Below are 23,823 nucleotides of genomic sequence, written 5' to 3'. Positions count from 1 at the left end.
TCGCCGAAAGGGAGGCACGGGTTTCAGCTTGAACAGCTGCTGCGCTCAAGAAGAAATGGCTTTTGGTGGAGGAGAGACGCGGCGAAGAGGAGCAGGAGCCAGGAAAGCATAGGAGAGCGACAGCGCTTGGGGGTTCACACGACTACACGAGGCTTCCCCTTTTTTTTTGACAGGGAGAGAGTGAACAGGAAAATTGACTTGCGGTGTAAAACGACAAGGATACATAGGAGGAGGGGGGCGGTATGAAATTTCGAGGAAGGAGCAAGGGGAGCGTATTTTGCTGACTTTTGGTGGACGAGGGGCCCAAACTAGGGGTGCCAATGGGTGTTGTTTAGTTCAAAATATTGTGCTATTTTTTTAAAATAAAATCTTATTTTGAAAAACTAATATAATATTTTGAACTAAAAAGGGTTGGAGATGCCTCTAAGAATCACCCATTGACATTTTTAGCCCAAGCTGCAGGAGCTGTGTTATTTTATTCTCGATGGATAAAAGGTAGGGCGAGGCCGCGAGGGACAGTATGAATGCTGGCAGAACCCCCCACCCCCGGAAGCCGCACTGCAAAGTAATCACCACCGTATGTAACAGATCGTGGGGTAGTAATCTTTCTGACGACGTGGAGACAACGAGGGGCAACCAATGCGCCTGGGTGGTAACGGATCATGGCTCTGGTGATTTTGATCGTCCCAATTCAGTCTAGTTCTTATATATTTTTCAGCTCAAAATTGTATGAGATTATATTTTGTTTTTCATCTTCTGTTTTCCTACTTCCGGTCATCTCTATCCCGTTCCTAGAACTTTCTATCTCATTTCCGTATACCCGACAATATGGTATAATACAGAAATACCGATGGACAGAAATGTGAATTTTCTTTTCATCCGTTTTCTTCCACAATCAGGTGACACCGGTATGTAGAAACCTGTTACCACTCGCACCTAGGCGTGAATTGTTACCAGCCTTCCTCCAGTCCGCGCGGCCTGATCCATGGAGCCTCCACGGCTTCCACATCGGCTTCCTCCACTTTGTGCTGCTCGTCATTCGTCCTTTCTCCACCGCTCCGCCAATCGTCTCCTTCCATCACTAGTGGTGGGCCCAAAAGGTAGTCCAGGTAGACTCGGGACTACCCTAAAATTTTGGCCTAGCACTGTTTTGCTACTTATGTTTCATGACCCAAAATACAGAAACGGATGGTTCTCTTCTGGTTGCGGCCATCAGTAATCAGCAGGGCAATTGGCCAGAGGAGGGAGAAGGCCTTCGGTGACCACGGCAAGGATCCCGTTACATTTGCATCAACCAAACAAAACACGTATTGGCTTGAATTCTTCCCGTTACAGCCGTTATTCATTTCCGTTACCACAAGTCAACCAAACATTACCCAAGTGTTACTGAACCCTGTAAAATGGTTTCACATGAATTGATGTCAAGATTTCGTAGGTCTTCCCCTATAGCAAAGTACGGACATATTTGCTAGCAAGGAAACTCTGTAGAACCCAATTTCTTTACTATATATATACATTTTATATGACTGAGCTTGCAACTCTGATAACCTTCGTTCATGCATAATCGTATATGGCCATATGCAAAAGTACAAACAGTCTTTAGTAAGGGATGGGGATACGAACTGATGGCAGACCAGATCTCATGTCCTCAAGAATGAGGACATAAAGCGCATGAGCTATTGGGCCTTCTTGTCCTGTGAAGAAACAATAAAAGCAATTAGTATTAATTGAGCATTTGGTATATGCTCCATCTTGAAAACAGAAAGAAGTTGTATTTTGCTCTGTGGAGTCACAGTAAACTAGTGACACGGTTAAAAGGCTTCTAACCTATGTTGCTACTGTTGTACACAAAACTGTCAACCACGTAAATTTACCATCTATTGAAACATGTATGTGGGAGATCTTTTAATCTGATGTTTAGATGTTTAGCTGTTTGTTTTTATCTGATTCATTTGGAAATTTCCTTACATTTAGGCAGCTGACTTCTCCAACAAAAACTAAAAGTGGCTGACGAACCAAAACAGTATACCAATCTCTAGGTAGCAAAGTGTATTTTCACGCTCCAAACCTATCTAATATCAACTTCATACACAATAGAGCAGAGTTAAGTTTTTTCAAGACTTCCTGGTCACTGTTGTTACTGTTCAAATGTGGTATGTAAATATGTAATAAGCATGTAGAACTGTCCGTACCGGAGCCAATTATCTGATCATCCCACTGAACAACAGGTTTGACCAGAATGCCACTCCCAATAAGCATCATTTCGTCCGCTGCCTTCCCTTCCTGAACACTCACATTCCTTGATATTATCCCGCTGAGCCTTCCATCAGCAACTAGCTGCTCAGCCAGGGTCAGAACCCGCTTTGCTGTGCACCCACTGAGTATCTTGTCGAAACAGGGCATGAGAAGCTCCTTGCTAGCCGTCACAAAGCCAACATTCATGTTGGAACCCTCTGCAATGAAGCCCTCATCATCCAACCAAATGCCAGTAAATGCACCATTTTCTTCGCCTTCCACCTTCGTGAGTGCATTCGGCAGGTAGTTCACGCTTTTCATCACTGCAAACTGTGGAGACTTTATCGGTATAGATGATGTCACCACTTTGCAGCCTGCTGGTACTTGTAAGGATGGACTTTCAATAACAACAGCATAGAGGGCTGGGTTGGCGCAGCCAGATGAAGATAACTGGAAGTCTCCAGGTCCAACAGATAACCAGTATCTGAGTGATCCTTGAGTGCAGTTTGATTCACTCACAGTTTGAATAAGTATGCTTCTAATTGTTGAGCGATCAAAAGGTAATGGTATTTTGGCCATCAATGCAGACCTCAGGAAGCGGTCAAGGTGCTGTTCTAACTCGTAGAGGTGACTGCCAGTATTATGTCAATTCAGAAAATAAGATCATACTGATGTCCCAATCAAAATTTCAAAGAAATATGACAAAAAAGGGATGCTTCTTTCTTATTCGCTTTCTAAGTTCTGTAGATCAAATTCCAACAAGAAAAATAGTATGAGGAGAATTTTCAGTAGGTGGTTTGTCTAACTGTTATTCTATTTGATATGTATATGTAGTTCACATTAACATTATAGAAGAGCTTACCCATCCATAATAGCTGCAGTATCAAAAACCCCGTGACCTCTATGAACCATGTGATCATCGATTGGTATCACCATTGCCGAAGGATCTTTTGTAATTCCACCAAAAATACTAGAGTACATGGCCATGTAATTTTGATTCCTTGCACCAGAGGCTTGGAAAGTATCAAGCCTTTCAGCAACCTTGAGGGCAAAGGTTATGGATTTAAAGAGATGCAGTATATCTTGTTTGAGTTTTGACAGTATAATGATGGAGTAATTTAACCAGTCATGTAAATATGCAACGAAGTATCATGCAGAACTATGCCCAGCTTCTACAGATATAATGAAACTATTCCAGCATGGCTGAAGGTACAACTAATAGATGTTTTATAGGTATTGATTATATTTACAGTGTTTAGGTGCAGAGTTACCACTTTCCAACTATTAGTCAGATAAGAAACAAGTGCTCAAAACAATCCAACTGCACTGAACATGCTATGGTTGTAAGTTGTAACAAATGGTTCTAAAAAGACCACATAAAAGGAACACAGTTTCTATCAGCATGCTAACAATGGATATACGATGCACAACTGTGAACAGAAATTAATCTAGAAGGGAGCATAATCATGAAAAACAAGACAATATATCGAAAGAATCGGAGCAACTAGCCACTGTCTTATAAATGTTATCAAGAGATGTTAATTAAATCCGTGACACCTGACAACATAAAAGACAGGAAAGCCCACCTCAGAGAAAGACAAAACAGGGACGTTGTTTGGATTGATGATTGGCCTTGCCCCTGCTGCATGGTAAAGATGCTCTTTAGTTCCAGGAAGCATATAATTCTTAGGTTTGCATGCTACACAAGTGTTATTTTTGGTAGTTAAATACATTTAATTTCACAATGCATGTCTGTCTAAATGTGAAAAATCTATGATATGAGAGAAACACAACAATCTAGAGCATATAAAAAAAATTCTGAGGACACAATTTGATCAGGATTTTGCTGTTCTTTTTTCATCTAGAAAATAACTCAGATCAATACTCAAGAACCAAAGCTGTTATCCTTCCAGAAGTATCTAAAATAATTTAAAGTTATGAAAAGTTGGGTCACAGTCACAGATACACTCTTCAAAATATGATCTTGTGTATACAATTCACCAATATTCAAATTATCCAACCATTTGCAGCCCGTCGCCATCAACAAGAAAAGGGCAGGGAGTCACGACGAGTTGGTAGCAATCCTATTATCTTCAAATTCCCACACTTGACAAAAGCAGCCGGCCTTCATCAAATAAACCCACCAACAAACCAACAACAGAAATCCCTTTGTTAGCATGAACTCACCCACTCTCCACCTAAAGAACACAACTAAATGACTCTGGGTACTTGGAATTATTCGGACTCCATCCGGAAATGTTTACAATTACACATTATCCCGTCAGATAGACATGGATCGAGAACTAGAGACCTCGGCAAAGAGGATTTAAGCAAATTCAGCAACGACAAGTCTCCCCTACGACTTCAGAGAAGAGTAGGAATTCTGTAACAAAAGACACCACCTCATACACGAAATGAAACCCAACCCGCATGCGAAACCTACAGGGTCTCGACCGAATCACCGCGACACATTTCTGAAATCTGATGCAAATTGCTACAGTGTTTGAACAAACCTGAGCAGAACCAACAAAAAAAAATGCACGAGTACGCTATCTCTACAGCCGGGCTCATCGGAAGGCACACTCACCGGCTTTGTCGGGGTCCGTGGCGGCCCTGGCCACCGCCGCCGCTCCCCTCCACGACCACGAAGCAGCGGGGCCTGCGGCGGCCCCGATCGACGGCAGCACGGTCGTCCTCCGCGGCAGGGAAGGGGAAGAGCGAGGCGAGGGCGAGACGCGGTGGCCGGTGGCTGCCGCGGCCGCCGGAGTGGCGGGGAAGTTGGCCATCGGGTGTGGAGCGAAACCGGGCCGGGGCGAACTGGTGAGGAGGCGGGCGTTTCCTGTCGAGCTCGTGCGCTGTCGCAGAGAGAAGACAGCTCCGCTGTCCTAGGCAGACAAGGATCAGGGGCAGCTCTGCCACTGACGCGTGGGCCAGCGGAGTAGTGGTCCCACATGTTAGTGGCAGAACTGCACGGGAACTCTGTCGGCTTCCTGCTTTGTCCTGTCCTGGCGGGCCCCACGGGTCACTTGTCATCAACTGACTTCCCAGGCTCCGGTATTAAAGTTGTGGTATGGAACTTTTACCATTAATTACTGATATTAAATATAAACAGCTTATAAGATTTTTATACTACTTTACGAGAGAAATCTAGGGCGAGTCTCAATGGAGATTTCATGAGAAATTTCATGATATTAAATATTATTAATTTTGTTGATATAGTAAGGAGAGAGAATGTTAGAGTTTCATAGATGTGATGAGAGTTTTATCACTATGAAACTCATTTGGCATGGTTACCTAATTTTCAATCTAGGTATCTGCGCCCATAAAACTCTCACTGAGACTGGTCTAATGAGGACTTTAACCGTATGATTAGAGAATTGTTACTGTAACACATTACTATAGTCAATCATAGATTAATTACCGTCGTTAGATTCATCGCGAAAAGTTACACCCATTCTTTTCTCGGAAATAAATGTATTTTAGGATCTAGAAGCATCCAAACAAACAAGACCACAGGATTCGTGTGGAATTGTTCTCCAAAACCAACGAAGAAATGCAGTAGCTTCACAAATCACAAAGCAATATTCAGGGTGTCATGTTGACGATCAAAACAGTGATGGCCGAAGTGTTGTACAATTTATCAATAGTGCAGCATTTTCACTGGAGCTGTGTTTAGTTCTTCCAAACTTTCCGTCACATCGAAACATTAAATATAACAAATGACACATACATGAAATACTAGATGTGGGTAAACAAAACAACTTATTGCATAGTTTGAATGTACGTTGCGAGATGAATCTTTTGAGCCTAGTTAGTCCATGGTAGGACAATATTTACCACATACAAATAAAATACTACAGTACTTTTTAGCTTCACTTTTCACAAATTTTTCGCATCTAAACACAGCTTGGCTCAGAAGACATCTGTTGTTCAGGACGCTATCTAGAGCGTAGTACAGACAGAATCTAGCGTCTTTAACTGAGCGCAACTCTGGTAAACCCTCTTGCCTAAACTACAAGACACCACTCACATCCTGTCAGCCTGAGTTTTCTCTGTTATACGCATGAGAAGATTAAGGCAAACACACATGGGGAAATTACATGATGCGAGGAACACTGGCAAGAGCTAGTTGTTGTTCAGCTGCCGATGCTGATGCTCGGTTAGTCTCCGGCATGCCACTCGCCAGCAGTACGGCAAGGTCAGTGCAGCCGTGACCAACAACAGAGGAGTACCGATGAGGCAACCCCCTGGGGCGAGGTTGACAAGTGTCTGCAATGAGCACCATGGTAAAATAACGTCAGGCACAAGTTCACAGTGCATTGTCACGGTCACGGACAAAAGCAATGAAATCATACAGAGCATAAATTTCACTTGGCCTATGTATAAATGAATAAAACTACTCAGTTTAAACCAGCATGGTACTATTGCGCACTTTACTAAGGTTTCAGGGCAGACAATTCAGTTCAAGTTTAAACATTGTCATAAAGGAACCAGAGATTCCACATTTGTTTCATGTTACTTTAGTTGACTACCAAACTTTTGGTATTTTGCATTCAACTTCCATCAATTCAAAACATCATATTGATTTATGGAGCATAACTCCTTTTGAAAGTTAGAAATTTATGTAATATAACTCTATCAATGCAAGTTCTTAATAAGAAAAGGTAAATTGGAAGGACCCAACATAGGTAGAACAATATTAAAACCTGCTACTGGATTCATGGTCACTGCTTCCTATGTTGGGGTTAGTATAAAAAAATAAATGCTATACACAAACGCATGAAAATAATAACAAAGGTAAACTTGTTCACGCATTATTCACATTTATTAAGTGACAAACTAACAAAGTACTCGATCTAAAAAAAATGTGACAATCAGCTCAACAAGAACTAAACAAGAACGAGTTCTTACCATTACAGCAGCAGTCAAATGAACAACTGGGACAAAGATTTGGTCACTTTTCTTTCTTTCACCGTATGCATTAAAAGCGATGATCATTGAGAATGTATGGATGACCAAGAATCCAAGTGCAATAAGGGCTGGAAAATAGCACATACAGATAACAGTGAATTTAATGCAAAGCAAACTCAAAACATTGCAATTCGAATCAAATGCATCAAGGATATGGGAGAAAAAAAAATACTGCCAACATGACATAAAATTGAGCATCAAAGCTGGAATAAACATTTTACAAATGTGTTTTTCCTACTAGAAGGAATTCTTATATTCCCTTCCTTGGTGAAAATTCATATTAGGAAGAACGGGAAACACTTGCCTGATGCAAGGAAAAACGGCATCTTTGAACACCTTTCAACATAAAATGTGGCTTGACCAAATGCTGGAGTCAGAAGGCTGAGACAGAAAAAGACTGCATGAGCTACTCCATGACCTAAACCGCCAGCTGCACAAACATTTTCAAACAGAAGTGAATGAGCAGAAGGAATTATAGTTTGTGCCATCCTAGAATTATAGAAGGGAAAGCAAAAAAAACAATGCTGCAACCAATCAGTAAGCAAATGTACATCGTCGGATTCAAATTATTCAGCTGATTTAGTAATGCAAGGCAAGTCTAAGTTTTTAAGGATTTCTAGTGTGAAATCAACAATGGAGAAGAAGAGAAACCGTGTTTGCTTTGTTATGACCACAAATGTTACAGCACTGGCAAGCATTTATAAGCCTGTGTAACAATGTAACCTTGTTGGAATTAGCCACCAGAAAATTAGAAGAAAATAATATGCTGGAGGATTATAAATAACATGGCATGCATTTCTTTCTACGAAAAAAAGAATCTGCAATGTTGGCTCTTCAACAGAACAGGGCATAATTTGGCAAATAAACAAGTGTAACTACAATATGTATATATTCTTTTTAATTGAAAACTCTGGGAAAAATACAAGGCAGCAGCAGAAAATTAATTTATAGAGTGAAATGCACACGGGCAGTTCTTAAATTTTTCATGAAATTTCATCTAGATCCATGAACTTTGAAAATGCATATTCGAGTCCTTGTTCAATGTGTCATCCAGGTTCAAACTGCCCCAAACTACCCCTATGGTTGCTGATGTGGTGATGTGGCATATCAACGTGGATATCTTATAATGACAGATCAAAATCATGGATGTATTACAAAAGCTCCTCTAGTCTAGTTGGTTAGAGGAGCTGAGGTATGGTCGCCCCCACGAGGCTGCGAGTTCGAATCCCAGGTGGGACGAATTTCCACCCGTGGGTAAATAAATCCCCTCGCTGTGCTCGCCGCAAGGCTTGGCCCTCTCGGGCATGTCCAGGGTTCGGGGGTTTTTCCGCGGCCGGGAGAAGCCGTGTTGCTTCCACCTAATGAAAAACGGTGGGGTCCTTAGTGTCACCTTTCACAACTGAAGAAATAGACCAAATAGTGAAGCACATGCCAATTGATAAGGCTCCTGGCCCGGATGGTTTCAATGGTCTTTTTTTGAAAAAATGTTGGCCTTTGATAAAGTCCGATTTCTACAATCTCTGTCAGGATTTCTTTGATTGTGTTGTCAACTTGGAAAGTATTAATGTTTCCTACATTACTCTGATTCCAAAGGTCAACAACCCTGAAACAGTAAATGATTTTCGACTAATCTCTCTCCTGAACTGCAGCATTAAACTCCTCACAAAAATCTTAGCTGATAGATTACAACAGGTGATTATTCAGTTGCTTCATCATAACCAGTATGGTTTTATTAAAGGCAGGACCATTCAAGATTGTATTGCTTGGTGTTTCGAATACATTCATCAGTGCCATCACAGCAAAAGGGAGATTATTATTCTCAAGCTAGATTTTGCAAAAAGCTTTTGATTCAGTCGAGCATTGTGCAATTCTACATATCATGAGGCAAATGGGTTTCCCAGATAAGTGGTTAAAATGGATCTCCATGATCTTCTCCTCTGGATTCTCTTCAATTCTTCTAAATGGCACACCTGGTAAACAGTTTAAATGCAAGAGAGGAGTTCGACAGGGGGACCCCTTATCCCCTTTACTGTTTGTGTTGGCTGCTGAATTGCTGCAATATATTGTGAATGATGCTATGCAGAATGGCCTCTTGCATGCCCCAATCCCATATTATAACAATGATTTTCCAGTGGTACAATATGCTGATGACACAATTTTAATCATGCAAGCAGACATCAACCAGGTTGTACACCTCAAGCAGCTACTTGCACAATTCACTGAGTCTACTGGTTTAAAAGTCAATTACCACAAATCATCTATGATTCCTATTAATGTTTTGAACAGCAAAATGGATGAACTGGCCTCTGCTTTTGGCTGTCAAGTGGCTACAATGCCCTTCACCTACTTGGGATTGCCCATGGGAACCACAAAACCAAAGATGGAAGACCTCACCCCCTTGATGGATAGAGTAGAAAGAAAACTTGTCTCCTGCTCCAACTCTCTCTCCTACTCAGGACGTTTGCAAATGATCAACTCAGCCATTTCACCCATCACTACATATGCCATGTGCTCGATCAAGCTTCCAGTAGGAGTTATTGAGAATATTGACAGAATACGAAGACAATGCCTTTGGAGAGGCAATGATGCCACTAAAAAAGGAGGGAATTTAGCTGCCTGGCATATGGTCCAAAAACCGAAATCCAAAGGAGGTCTGGGTGTCATAAATCTCAGGTTACAAAATGACGCTCTCCTCTTGAAACACCTTCACAAGTTCTATGCCAAGAAAGACATACCCTGGGCGAACATGATTTGGAATAAGTGCTATTTGCGGAAAGTCCCCCATGCTTCCAGTGAAGTTGGATCTTTCTGGTGGAAAGATGTACTCAGACTAAATACACTATACAGAGGCATAGCTAAATGTACAATTGGAGATGGTTCCACTATTACCTTTTGGGAAGACTTATGGACTGATGAGATACTTGCCTCAAAGTATCCTATCATCTTCTCTTTCACTAAGAACAGAAACATTTCTGTCAAAGAGATCATGGGGGCTGAAGATCTGGATTCACTCTTTCACCTGCCTTTATCTATTCCAGCCATGGAGGAACTGATCTATCTACAATATGATCTAGCGTCCTTCCCCTATAATGCAATTTCCATGGATACTTGGACTTTAATTTGGGGTAATCAGGTTTATACATCCTGTCGATATTACCACTCTGGCACTCTGTCTATCAGAATCTACAAGCTTCACCAATCTATAGGCTTCTGTGGAAATCCAAATGTACCCCAAGAATCAAGTTCTTTGCTTGGCTCATGCTGGTGGATAGACTTAACACAAAGAGCATGCTCGTCAGAAGACATTTTAATGTGCAGCCTAATGCTTTTTGTGTCATGTGCACCTCTGCAACCCAGGAAGATGCTGATCACCTATTCTTCTCTTGTCCCTTTGCCACTGCTTGCTGGAACAAACTTGGAATCAATTGGTCAAATACACTTGGATTATGTGACAGGTTGCTAGCTGCTAGGCAGTCACATGCACTGCCTTTCTTCTTGGAAATATTCCTCATAGCTTCCTGGGAGCTTTGGAACCTACGAATGCAAAAAAAATTTACAGTGCCAGCCCAACCTTGCAACAATAACCGTGTTCGGCGGCTAGCTTCTGGGCTGCTCGCGGCTGCTGCTGCTGGCTGCTCGCTGCTAGGCTGCTGGCGGCTGCTGGCTGCTGCTGCTGCAGCCCGGAAGCTAGCCGCCGAACACGGTGAATGGCTCCATAACTTCAAGCAGCAGGCTCATCTCCAACGCTTGAGAGTTAGAGAAATAGATAGACCCACAATTGCACAATGGATAGATTCAATCATGTAATCCCTGTTTTGTAATTTTTTTTCTCCCCTTCCTCTCCTCCCCCCCTGTAAGTATCCCGCAAACTTGTATATCTTTTATTTAATGCATTTGCTGTGGGGAACTCCCCCACAGTTTCAGTCAACCCCCCCCCCCCCCCCCCCCCCCCCCCGCCGCGTTTTTTTTTTATCATGGATGTATTTTGGGTACTTTGCACCTAGATGACGCATTTTAACAAGTTTATGGACGCTTACAAGCAATTCTCGTGTTCATGGACCTAGATGACACTCCTTGACAAATTTAAAGATTGCACATTCATTTCACTCTAACTTATATAAATTGCTAAGCAAGGAAACATTTGGTCCTCCTTGAACCACAAAAGATAATTTTAATCTTGTATCACAATAAATTACCTAAAGAAATTAGCATCTTGTCTGTCAAACTAAGACGTGGCTTAGAAATTCTATCTGCAAAGGCATCTAGCATCTCTTCCATTTTCCTGGAAACATTGTTTACACAACCACAGCACATAAGAACACTAACTATCATAAATAAATAAATAAGAGAACATCAACTTCTATTATGGTTTACCTACTTGTAAAGCCTCCAAAACACAAGACGAGTGCCTTCTTGCAAGGCAACAGATGAAATGATCAGAATTGCATATGCCCACCAAGTTCCAGATTTTATAGGAAGAAATCCCCTCCATATTCCCGAGAGGACTATCAAACTTATAAGCCAAAACAAGGTGCTGAACGAAAAATATAAGGCAAAAGTTAGGATTTAAATCATGAGAATATCCTTCCATTTCGAAGTTTATAAGAAAACATACAGTAGACTTTAGTATTTTAGGCTCAGACACTACACTAAAGAACATATGGTACCAATGCTGGGAAACAGGGCACTCACCCTAGTGGCCTAGTGCCATCAAGGCCTGAAGCCAACATGGATAGAGAGGAAAATGGTTTCTAGATTCCTTTGACAAATTTGTAAACTGCTCATCAGACATAGTGGATCGAGTTGACTCATATTTTCTTCAAAGTAATCAATTTTCTTTGATATCAGCAAGCACTGAGCCTTTATGTATTTGACATCTCCAATGTAAATTAGGTGAATACTGAAAACCAAGAAAGCGGATAGCAAGGAACTCTGGCAAGGCAGTAAACACAGGCCCTGACACTCAGCACGCTCTGAGTCTCCACCTAACCTAGGGCCTATGGAGAGTGTCATATGCAGGATAGTCAAGTTTTCGGGTCTGAATTCCACGTCTATACAAACCAGATTCACAGGTTATGCGAACAGAGAAGGTAAATCGAGGGCTCCAAACACTGCGCAAAACACGCCATGTGAGCTGACTATAACTAGCAGTATCCGGATCGAGGTCGCGAGCACTGAATCAATCAACCAATCAAAAAGAACAGAATCCGTAAACCCTAGCTTGACTAAACAAATTGCCGGAGCGGGGCTTCCCCTTAAAAATCCCCGAACGCCTCAATCAAATGCCTCCCATCTCGACGAACAAGCTGTTCGACTCTACCAGCGCTCAACGAACGGCCTGATCCAAAGTTCCAAACGCAAAGGAAGGAGATGAAGAAACAGGCGAGGCTTGGGGGGGGGGGGGGGGGGAGACCTGGAGAGGAGGGTGAGGACGAGGAAGGGCTTCCTGGCGACGACGCCAGCGAAGAGGGAGAGGGCGGGGCCCAGCGCGATGAGCGCGTACCCCAGCCCCGCCGCCACCGTCATCTCTCTCCTCTCCGCTCCGCTCGCCGCCGGCGGGAGGGGGAACAGGCTTGTTTTGGAGGGGCAGAGGAATGCTCTGTTCGCGACTTCGCGCAGCTCTGTCACAAAGGTTAAACTGACAGACTACAGTAGATTTAGTCATCCTGTTTAAAACCACCTCGACAGTCCAGCGTTTCGACGGCCAACATAAGGGGAGGGCTAATCGCCATCGCGTCGCCGAACAGAGGCACAAATGGTGGATCGTGAGGTCTAGCTTGTGGTACACATGCTCAGCAATCTTACCAAATTCAAGAACAATCAATCATCCTGTGCATGATATATGCACCTGGCGTACTTTTTTTAATCATTTTTTCCTATAATCTAAAATAGATTTGATTTGCGATTTTTTATCAATTTTTTGCCTATAAGTAAAATAGATTTGATATGCGATCCATACAGGATCTTCAACCATCGCAATGTACAGACACGTTTGACGGTCACTAATAATATGTCCTATCTTATATTTTTATCTTGAATTGGGATAAATTTTGTAACAGCTGCGGGTCTACATCTATCAAATTTGTGATCAACAAAATATGGACAATATCAGTGAAAAATGTATTTTAAATTATTTGTCTTCATCATTTTTTCTAATTACACTAGTTTGCCAATAAAATTTTATAGAAGGACATATCATATCAATTTCTAACTCTAATAACAATTTTATATAATGTTTGAAAACTTTGTAGATATAGTTAATATTTAGTAGTTAATATACATATATCATAATGGTGTGGGATCTTTTTTACTGGTTTGAAAAGGTATAAAAAAACATTTTTGCATTTTACTATAAATGGGTATGTCCCTTTCCGTATCGTACTATAAATTGGAATGTACATAATATGCACATCCATAAAGTCTCGGTATAAAACTCAACTTAACGGATAAGATAAAAAACAACAAAAATTAATATATTATGAATTCCCAATCAATTTGTGATCTACAGTGACTATGAAAAATTCAAATAATTTTGTAGGGCCATCATGGACATATAACAAGAAATTTTATGAAACAACATCTGAAATATTTTGCAGGTACCGGTGGAGTTTTTTTAGAAAAAAAATCTGAAATAACTAGGTACGGTTCAAATAATGACCTAATAGACAATTTTATAAAAAAATACCATTTGAAATATTGAGTTACTATTAACAGCCTGGCAGATAATGTTAAAAATAGCGGTTTCTATGGTGTGCCCCTCCACCAAGAGCCTACACGGGCTTAAGCACTTTTCTAGATATTTTCTAGGCATGTTTTTTGCGTATGTGCAATGCACTATCTAATATATGAATTAAACATGAAAATAGCTAAATACGTACCTTTGTGTTCATACCTTGATTTTCCTAGGACAACTTTATTCTTAGGATAAATTCTTATTCCTACAGTAAGTAACAGAGGAGGATATATGTACCTTTGTGTTCATACCTCTAATTTCTTTTACAAGAAAATGAGTTTTGTCGGGTACCACGATTAGGGACACCCTAATCGGGGTACTAAGATCGCCTTAAAACGCAAACACATGTTAAACGACTGAGCCCACGAAGGCCCACAGCCTGCTTCACATCCAGAAGAAAGGAAAGGACTCAAAGAAGCCCAGCGTGCGGCCCATTCGCATCCCCCTCGAACCCGTGGGACGGTCTCCGCCTCGCTCGAGGGTCCCCGTCGAGACCCCTCGACTGCGCCCCGCATCTCCGACTCGCTCGAGGGTAGCGAACCTACCCTCGAGCGAACAAAACATCTCCGCCTCGCTCGAGGCCACCTCTCGGCATAAGGGACAAACGGCCCTGCCGCTCACCCGCCCGTCGTACGAATGCATTAAAGGCCAGCCACTCCACCACGGCACCCAGGACAGGCGGCGCCGGGCCGCCATTCCCACAGTAGATGTGACCGGGGTCCCATCCGCTGACTCCGGTCACCGCTCCGCCATCCCGGGTGCTGTAGCAGCACTGTTGGACCTGCGACGCGAGACAAGACAGGCTCTGCACTGCTCCCGTTACTATTCTGCCTACACCGACCACCGGACCTGTCTCCCGCTGAGGAAGGGGTCCGGCGACGTCACGTGTCCTTCAGAAAGGGGCGCTCAGCACGCACGGACGGAGTCCCCCGGACCTCCCCCCCGAGGAGTCCGGGACCTCCGCGTGTCCCCCGGACCTCCTAGTGTGCACGCCCGCACTCTGACCAGGGGGTCCGGGCCGCGCGCGTCCCGCTACCGCTACCGCTGGTGCATGCAGGACCCTAGTCCGCAGGGCCCACTGAACGCCACCGCGCCGTATATAGAAGACAATACATCAGCGACGACCACGCCGCCTGCAGGGGCTGGCAGGACGACCGGCGCAATCTTCGCAGGACCAAGGACGATATCCAGGACACCTACCACGTCTGACGCCATGCCCTACAGTGTACTTTCTACAGTATCCGACCACTGTACCCCGCGATTCGGGGGAATACGACGACTTCCACGCCCACTCATGTGCGCCGCCCCTCCTTGTAACTATAAAAGGAGGAGGCGGGCTACCTTTAGACAGGACGCTCAGACACACACTCTCTCTCTCTCTCAGAGGACGCTCAGACACACACACTCTCTCTCTCTCTCAGAGGACGCTCAGACACACACTCTCTCTCTCTCAGAGGACGCTCGGACGCTCCCAGACAAGATCCATCATCACTTACGCTCTGGCATCCCTATTCGCCACGTTCAACACCGCTTCTAGCAGAGACTTGGGAGCTTCTCTCCCTCTCTCACCTCGCTTGTATCCCCTACTACAAGCACTCCGGGTGCAAGATAATACAGTGCCCTCGCACACCCCCTTTGCTGGACGTACGGCCCCGCGGCCGGAACCAGGATAAACCGAGCGTTACTGTGTTGCCTCTTGCATCATCATCTGGGACGAGGAATCACGCAGCATTTACTCGTTGGGATCCGGCCCCCCGGGTCGGGACACCGATAGTTGGCGCGCCAGGTAGGGGTAGCTGCGTGACATTTTTTCTCTCTTGTTCCCATTTTGATCTCCAGGGATGGCGGGCAGATCCAACCCATACCCCATGGGTGTCTCGGATCCGCTCCCAGCAGGATTCGTGATCTGGTTCGGGAGTCTCGAGTTCAGAGCGACCGGCAACGGCTACCTCATGCGGCTCCTCTCGCCCAGACGCAACCCTATCACCCCGACTTCACCAGCCCGGCACAACAGGCGCTCGGGTCAGCGTTCGCGACAAGCACGCGCGGAGCGGCGTCGTGCGGCACGCCACAGCTCCCCCACGTGGGTCGAGGCTGGCATGTCGCAACTCAGCATCATGGCCAACGGGGCCACCATTTCGTCATCACGTGCCTCGGCAGCATCTGCGCCGGCAACATCACCTACTGCGGCACCAGTGTCTCTCAGGGGGGGCTCGACCTCGCCTTCGCCCTTCCCCTTTGGGATGCGCAACACTGCCGCTGGCACCTACGCCTCTTCAATCAGCACTAACTTCACCGAGTATGAGGATCTGCCGGGTCATCATCTTCTATTGATCCGCAACTTCATCGCATCGTCTCCTGACGAACTCTACCCCGAAACGGCGAGCTCGATCGCCGACGACGTCAACTTCTTCATGAACAACTTCACGGCCGAGGAGGCCGAGGACTACTCCGGGGTTTGCGACCCCGATGCTCTCCGCTCTTTCCAGCTGGCGACGGCTTACTGCCTCACCTGCTCTGAGGACTCCAGTGAGGGGGATTTCGATCCTTCCCGGGAGTGCTTCATGGTCCAACTCGCGGACGGGCAAGACGACAATGCCCCGGGTGACGACGGGAATGGCGGGGCGGACGCGCAGGCGAATCCACCGGTGGTGCCACCTGCAGCCCCTTCTTCTTCTTCAAGCTCGGCGGCGCGGCAAGCACAGCTGGCGCAGCTCAAGGAGCTTCAGGCCAAGCTTGACGAGCAGCGTCAGCAAACTCAGGAGCTGCGCACCGCACTCGAGCAGCAGCGTTCCGCGCGTGGCGCACATGCCCAGGCGGCGTGACGCGTTGCCCGGGAGCGCATCCTGGCCGATGACAACGTCGACAAACCCCCGAAACTGAAGACGGCCGGCGAAAAACTCGTCGCTGTGGCCTATCTACTCCAAGCTATGCCCGAGCCTTCGACGCCTTCGGGCCGCAACCTGCACCGCGAGGCAAAGGAGCTCATCGAGCAAGCTGCCGTGTAGCAGGCCGAGAGTTATGCGTCTTGTATTCGCTCGAAAGCCCCGGAGCAGCCTGGTGGGACTGCGCACCAGGACCGCGAGGTCTCTGTGCACACACCACCAGCAGGAAAGGGCAAGGCAGCCGTAGCGCCCGGTGCGAAGGCACCCTCAGTGCACGAGCGCGTCGGCAGAGTTCCCGTAAGGGAGCGAATCCATGACACGCGCGGGCATGTCGGTGACAGCGATGCCCGCAACATCATCGACGGCAGGAGGTACACCCCTCGACGGGGTGGACGCTTCGACCCCGAGCACGACAGGGGTGAGTCACCGGAGCCTCCGGGCACCCGTGTGTTTAGCCGGGAGATTCGGACCGCTTCCTTTCCCCCGCGCTTTCGACAACCCAGCACACTTGTCAAGTACTCGGGCGAGACCGACCCTGCAGTCTGGCTCAACGATTACCGCCTAGCGTGCCAGCTAGGTGGCGCGACGGAGGATGCGGTCATCATCCGCAACCTTCCTCTTCACCTTGCCGATGCCACATGAATGTGGCTCGAGCATCTGCTTGCGGACCAGATCCACAACTGGGCCGACTTGGTCCAGATCTTCGTGGGCAATTTCCAGGGCACATACGTGCGCCCTGGGAACTCCTGGGACCTCAAGGGGTGACGCCAAAAGCCCAACGAGTCCCTGCGTGACTACGTGCGACGCTTCTCCAAGTGATGCACCGAGCTCCCCAGCGTCACCCACGTCGAGGTCATCAACGTCTTCCTCGAGGTCACGACGTGCAGGAACCTGGTGCATGAGCTCACGAGAAGCCGTCCGACCAACACCAACGAGCTGTTCGACGCTGCCACCAACTACGCCGCCGGTGAAGAAGCTGTTGGTGCCATCTTCGACGACAAGCCTAGCAAGCGCAAGGACGATGCGCCCGCAGAGGGCAGCAACGTCAAGCCCAACGCCCCCGCCAAGAAACAGAAGCGGGGGAGGAAGGGAAAAAAGCCGGTCCCACCGAACCAGCGCGGTTCGGGGCAGGCAGAGGACTCCAAGGAGGCTTTCGCTGCTGCCCCGGACTGCAAAGGACCTCGAGGCCCCCCTCGAGGCGGTGTTGGCCAGTTTGACGACATGCTTAAGAAGCCATGCCCTTACCACAAGGGCCCGATCAACCATACCCTCGAGCAGTGCGAAATGCTCAAGAAGTATTACAACCGCGTCGCGCATCGCGACGAAGACAAGAAGAAGGATGCGGGCGACAAAGGTGGAGATGAGGAGTTCCCCCCAGTGGAGAACGCCTTCTTCATCTTTGGAGGAGCAACGATGAACATGACTTCTCGGCAGCGCAAGCGCGAGCACCGGAAAGTTTTCTCCGTCACCAAGGCCACGCCATCCTACCTCGACTGGTCAAAGGACACCATTTCCTTTGGCCGCGAGGACCACCCCGACAACGTCCCGCATCCGGGACGGTATCTGCTCGTTGTCGATCCCATCATCGGCAACACCCGCTTCTCCAAGGTGCTCATGGACAGAGGCAACAGCCTCAACATCATGTACGCCCACACCTTGGAGCTCATGGTGATCGGATTGGACAAGCTTCGCCCCAGCAAGTCGCCATTCCATGGCGTTGCACCGGGGAAGCGCGTCCAACCCCTCGGCCAGATCGATCTACCTGTCTGCTTTGGCACGACAGCTAACTTCCGCAAGGAGGTACTCACTTTTGAGGTGGTGGGGTTTCGAGGATCCTATCATGCCATCCTTTGTCGCCCTTACTACGCCAAATTCATGGCCGTCCCCAACTACACCTACCTCAAGCTCAAGATGCCGGGTCCAAAGGGCGTCATCACCATCGGCTCTTCGTTCGAGCACGCCTACGAGTGCGACGTCGAGTACGTTGAGCGCGCGGAGGCTCAAGCAGAAAACGACACCCTCGCAGCCACCCTCGACAAAATGGCAAGCGAGGCCTTGGACTCCACGCACCGACACGCTGGGAGCTTCGAACCCGCCGAGGGTATCAAGAAGGTGCCCCTTGACCCGAGCCACCCCAACGACAAGGCGTTGTAGATCAGCGCCACCCTCGACGGCAAATAGGAAGTGGTGCTCGTCGATTTCCTCCGCGCCAACGCAGACATCTTTGCCTGGAGCCCCTCGGATATGCCTGGCATACCGAGGGCGGTCACCGAGCACTCCCTTGATGTCCGACCCAACTCCAAGCCGGTGAAGCAGCGCCTGCGCCGCTTCGACGAGCTCAAGCGCCGGGCGATCGGCGAGGAGTTGCAGAAACTTCTGGCGGCCAGATTCATCAAGGAGGTATTCCATCCCGAGTGGCTAGCTAATCCAGTATTAGTGAAGAAAAAGAGTGGAAACTGGAGGATGTGTGTAGATTACACTAGTTTAAATAAGACATGTCCGAAGGTTCCCTTTCCTTTACCACGAATTGATCAGATTGTAGATACTACTGCGGGATGCGAACTTCTATCCTTTCTTGATGCCTACTCCGGTTACCACCAAATCAAGATGAAAGAGTACGACCAGCTCGCGACTTCTTTTATCACACCTTTCGGCATGTACTGCTACGTTACGATGCCCTTTGGCCTCAGAAACGCCGGAGCTACATACCAGCGGTGTATGCTCCACGTTTTCAGAGACCATCTCGGGCGCAGCGTAGAGGCATATGTCGATGACATCGTTGTAAAATCCAGGAAGGCGGACGACCTGGTTGCCGATCTCATGATCGCATTCGATTGCCTGCGGGCCAAAGGGGTAAGACTTAACCCCGAGAAGTGCGTGTTCGGGGTGCCTCGAGGCATGCTCTTGGGCTTCATTGTCTCCTAGCGGGGCATCGAACCCAACCCTAACAAAGTCTCGGCCATCACTCGGATGGGACCGATCCGAGACCTAAAGGGGGTACGGAGGGTCATGGGATGCCTAGCATCCCTTAGCCGGTTCATCTTGCATCTCGGCGAGAAAGGCTTACCCCTGTATCGACTCTTGAGGAAAACCGAACGCTTCACGTGGACCCCCGAAGCCCAAGAAGCCCTCGAAAGGCTGAAGGCATCGCTCACTCGCGCCCCCATTCTCACACCACCCACGGACGGCGAGCCCCTCTACCTGTATGTAGCTGCGATGACCCAAGTGGTCCGCGCGGTGATCGTGGTCAAAAGACAAGAGGAGGGCCATGCTCTGCCCGTCCAACGGCCGGTGTACTACATCAGCGAAGTGTTGTCTGAAACTAAGACACGCTATCCGCAGATTCAGAAGCTACTCTACGCAGTGGTTTTGGCTCGGCGCAAGCTGCGCCACTACTTCGAGGCCCATCCCGTCGCCGTGGTGTCGTCTTTTCCTTTGGGAGAGATATCCCGCAACCGGGAAGCCGAGGGTAGAATTGCCAAGTGGTCTGTGGAGCTGATGGGAGAAACTCTCACCTACGCCCCCCGCAAAGCGATGAAGTCCCAAAATTTGGCTGACTTTGTGGCTGAGTGGACGGACATTCAGCTACCCCCACCACAAATCCAGGGCGAATGCTGGACTATGTACTTCGACGGGTCGGTGATGAAAACCGGCGCCGGTGCCGGCCTCCTCTTCATCTCACCCCTCGGAGAACACATGCGGTACGTGATATGCTTGCATTTCCTCGCTTTTAACAATATGGCGGAGTACGAGGCCCTCCTCAGTGGCCTCCGCATCGCCATCGAGCTCGGCGTCAAATGCTTCGACGCGTGCGGCGACTCTCAACTCGTCGTCGATCAAGTGATGAAGGAATCTAGCTGCCACGACCCAAAGATGGAGGCATACTGCAATGCAGTACGCCGCCTTGAAGACAAGTTCGACGTCCTAGAGCTCAATCATGTCCCGCGCAAGTACAACGAGGACTCCGATGAATTAGCCAAGATCGCATCGGGGCGAACCACTGTCCCCCCGAACATCTTCGCTCATGACATCACCAAACCCTCCGTCGAGTTCAAGGATCCGACGGAGCCAGGCCCCTCGTTCGCTGGGCCCTCCGGCGGGAACCCCCCGGCGGACGAGGTCGAGCCCATGGACATTGACTTCGGGACTACCTCCGCGGATGAGGCCGAGGCAATGGAAGTTGACGAGGCCCCCACTTCGCATGATTGGCGCGTCCAGTATCTCGACTGGATGATTCGAGGGATCTTACCCTCGAACCATGCTCAGGCGCGGCGCCTCGCCAGGCGGGCCAAGTCCTTCATCCTAATCGACAACATGCTATACAAGCGCAGTCCCTCGGGCGTCATGCAGCGATGCATCCCCATCCCCCGAGGGCAAGGAGCTGATCCGCGACATCCACGCCGGCATCTGCGTCCATCACGCTGCGCCGCGCACCCTCGTGGGTAACGCGTTTCGGCAAGGTTTCTATTGGCCCACCGCGGTCGCCGACGCCACTGACGTCGTGCAGACCTGCGAGGGTTGCCAGTTCTATGCTCGAAAGATACACCTTCCCGCCCATGCTCTGCAGACCATTCCCATCACATGGCCGTTTGCCGTGTGGGGACTGGACCTCGTCGGTCCGCTGCAGAAGGCGTCCGGGGGCTTCACCCACTTGCTGGTGGCGGTCGACAAATTCTCCAAGTGGATCGAGGCTCGACCCATCGGCAAGATCAAATCCGAGCAAGCGGTTTTGTTCTTCACCGACATTGTCTTCAGGTTCGGGGTCCCGAATTCGATCATCACCGACAACGGCACCCAGTTCACAGACAAGAAGTTCTTGACATTCTGCGACGATTTCCACATACGTGTGGACTGGTCAGCTGTGGCACACCCACAGACGAACGGGCAAGTGGAGCGTGCTAATGGCATGATCCTCCAAGGACTGAAGCCAAGGATCTTCAACAAGTTGAACAAGTTCGGCCGGAGGTGGCTCACGGAGCTACCCTCGGTCATCTGGAGCCTGAGGACGACCCCAAGCGGAGCCACGGGCTTTTCCCCGTTCTTCCTCGTCTATGGCGCCGAGGCCATACTCCCCACTGACTTGGAGTACGGATCACCAAGGCTCAAGGCATACAAAGAGCAACAAAACCAGCGAGCTCGCGAAGACTCGCTGGACTAAGTGGACGAGGCTCAAGACGTGGCGCTCCTCCACTCTGCGCGCTACCAGCAGTCCTTACTAAGGTATCAAGTGCAGAGGGTCCGGCGCCGAGACCTCAACGAAGGGGACTTGGTGCTGAGGCTTCGACAAGACAGCAGGAGCCGCCACAAGCTCTCACCACCATGGGAAGGACCATACATAATCGTCGAGGTGCTCAAACCCGGCACGTACAAGCTGGCGAATGACAAAGGCGAAGTCCTCACCAATGCTTGGAACATACAACAGCTACGTCGCTTCTATCCTTAGAATTTCGAGCTTTTTGTACATTGTTTGTGCCCGCATTTTCAATTTCCCGAAATAATAAAGAAGTACGCTTTGCTTGTTTATTTTTGGAAACCTTCCAGACCCTCGAGGGCTCGGATGCGCACGAACACTGAGGTACGCTTGGCTTTACCCTCGGCAATTCCAAGCCTCCCTCGGGGGCTACTACAGGGGGAACCCCCGAACGTCCCCAAAAATCACCAATGTTTTTTCGAAATATTTCCATCTCGCCCCTAAGCTTCTCGTATCCTTGGAAGAAACAGACGCGAGACATAAGTAACTATGGTACGGGGCCGGCCGAGTCATGGGGCCGCCTACGCCTCCGGGAGACAGCACCCCCCTCACCACCCCACGCCTACGTTGCTTATGAACGCGAGATTCCTCGCAGACGTTTATCCAAGTCGCATACAAGAACACGGAAATAAAGTAAAGAAATGTAGGCTCGAACGCACAAGGCCTCGATGGGCCATGCAGTCGATTCAACGAAAATAAATCTCTTATATTCATAAGGTACGATTACAAAGTATAACTACGACAAACACTAATCTATTTACATGGGCTTCGGGACCCAGTTTTCCTACAGGCTACCATCCCCCCCTTGCGGGTCTTCAGTGGCGTCGAATTCGGCGATGGGAGGGATGTCTGCCTCGAGCTTCTCGGCGAGGATGGTGGCGAACTCCTCCGCGGCTGCGTCGGCTTCGTCCATGATTGCCAACGCGGCATCCGCATCAGCATCATCGGGAACGACGTACCCCGACGACACCCTCTGGAGATCAATGAGGTAGTGTGTCGAGGCCACGGCGAGAGCCCGCAGGACACCGAGGCGGAAGGTGATCTTGGCATGTTCGGCGATCCGACCGCCTAGCGCGCGCAGGCGTCTAATCACCGAACTGCCCGAGACGGCACCCTCCCCCTCGAGCTCTTGACACACGCTCACGGCGGTTTGCTCCAGCTCAGCAAACTCCATTTGCGCCGCCGTGAGCGCCGTGTGGACTGCCTCCTTCGCCGCAGACTCATCCGCCACCTTCTGCCTCAGCTCTGGGCAAAGGAAATCAACGTAAGATATGAAAGGAAACAAATCAACGAAAACACGAAGGTACTCACCCGTGATACTTTTCTGCGCCTCCTCCTTCTGGGTCCGGGCGGCCTCTTCGAGCGAGGACAAGGAGGCTTCCTTCTCCCTAAGAGCGACTCCCACGTTCTGGAGGGCCACCTCCTTCCCCTCGAGGGCCTCGCCCATTTCCCGGAGGGTGCCGGTGAGCGCAGCTATGACCACCTACTTGTGGAGGAGCTCAGTCTTTTGCTGCTCGAGCGATGTCCCAAGGCGCTGTAGCTCGGCGCTCTGTGCCTCGGCTTCCCGAGCCTTCTCCTCGAGCGCCGTCCGGAGGCGTTGCAGCTCGGCAGCTTGCGCCTTGGCCTCCTGGGCCTTCTGCTCCGCTGCCGCCCTCTGGACGTCCCGCTCACCGGCAACCCGCGCTAGATCCTCCTCCAGCGCCTACTGACGCGCCCCCAGATCCGCCATTTTGGTGTTGGCTTCGATA

The 23,823-nt window shown here is 48.6% G+C and overlaps 2 protein-coding genes across 3 annotated transcripts; both read right to left on the bottom strand.

The window, feature by feature from the left end:
- Positions 1 to 1,313: 1,313 nt before the first annotated feature.
- Positions 1,314 to 5,086, bottom strand: LOC120697436 (D-amino-acid transaminase, chloroplastic-like). Of its 2 annotated transcripts, none has more exons than XM_039980686.1 (5): positions 4,823 to 5,070; positions 3,822 to 3,877; positions 3,098 to 3,276; positions 2,193 to 2,866; positions 1,314 to 1,694 (listed from the first exon to the last, which is right to left on the bottom strand). In XM_039980686.1, the coding sequence occupies exons 1-5, from the start codon at positions 5,019 to 5,021 to the stop codon at positions 1,600 to 1,602; spliced, it is 1,203 nt and encodes a 400-aa protein (XP_039836620.1). In that variant the 5' UTR covers positions 5,022 to 5,070; the 3' UTR covers positions 1,314 to 1,599. The 2 variants fall into 2 exon arrangements, with proteins under 2 accessions (XP_039836620.1, XP_039836627.1); XM_039980693.1 differs by having other exon boundaries at positions 1,352 to 1,694; positions 3,822 to 3,874; positions 4,823 to 5,086.
- Positions 5,087 to 5,980: 894 nt separating this feature from the next.
- LOC120697428 (gamma-secretase subunit APH1-like) lies at positions 5,981 to 12,841 on the bottom strand. The gene is made up of 6 exons (XM_039980674.1): positions 12,620 to 12,841; positions 11,585 to 11,740; positions 11,403 to 11,488; positions 7,511 to 7,636; positions 7,147 to 7,274; positions 5,981 to 6,504 (listed from the first exon to the last, which is right to left on the bottom strand). Exons 1-6 carry the CDS (start codon positions 12,730 to 12,732, stop codon positions 6,361 to 6,363), a joined length of 753 nt encoding a protein of 250 aa, XP_039836608.1. The 5' UTR covers positions 12,733 to 12,841; the 3' UTR covers positions 5,981 to 6,360.
- Between the last annotated feature and the right edge of the window lie 10,982 nt (positions 12,842 to 23,823).

Source organism: Panicum virgatum, chromosome 1K (assembly GCF_016808335.1).
Source record: "Panicum virgatum strain AP13 chromosome 1K, P.virgatum_v5, whole genome shotgun sequence".
NCBI lineage: Eukaryota > Viridiplantae > Streptophyta > Magnoliopsida > Poales > Poaceae > Panicum > Panicum virgatum.
The sequence above is the reverse complement of the archived record's forward strand: the minus strand, read 5'-3'. Positions and strand labels throughout refer to the sequence as shown.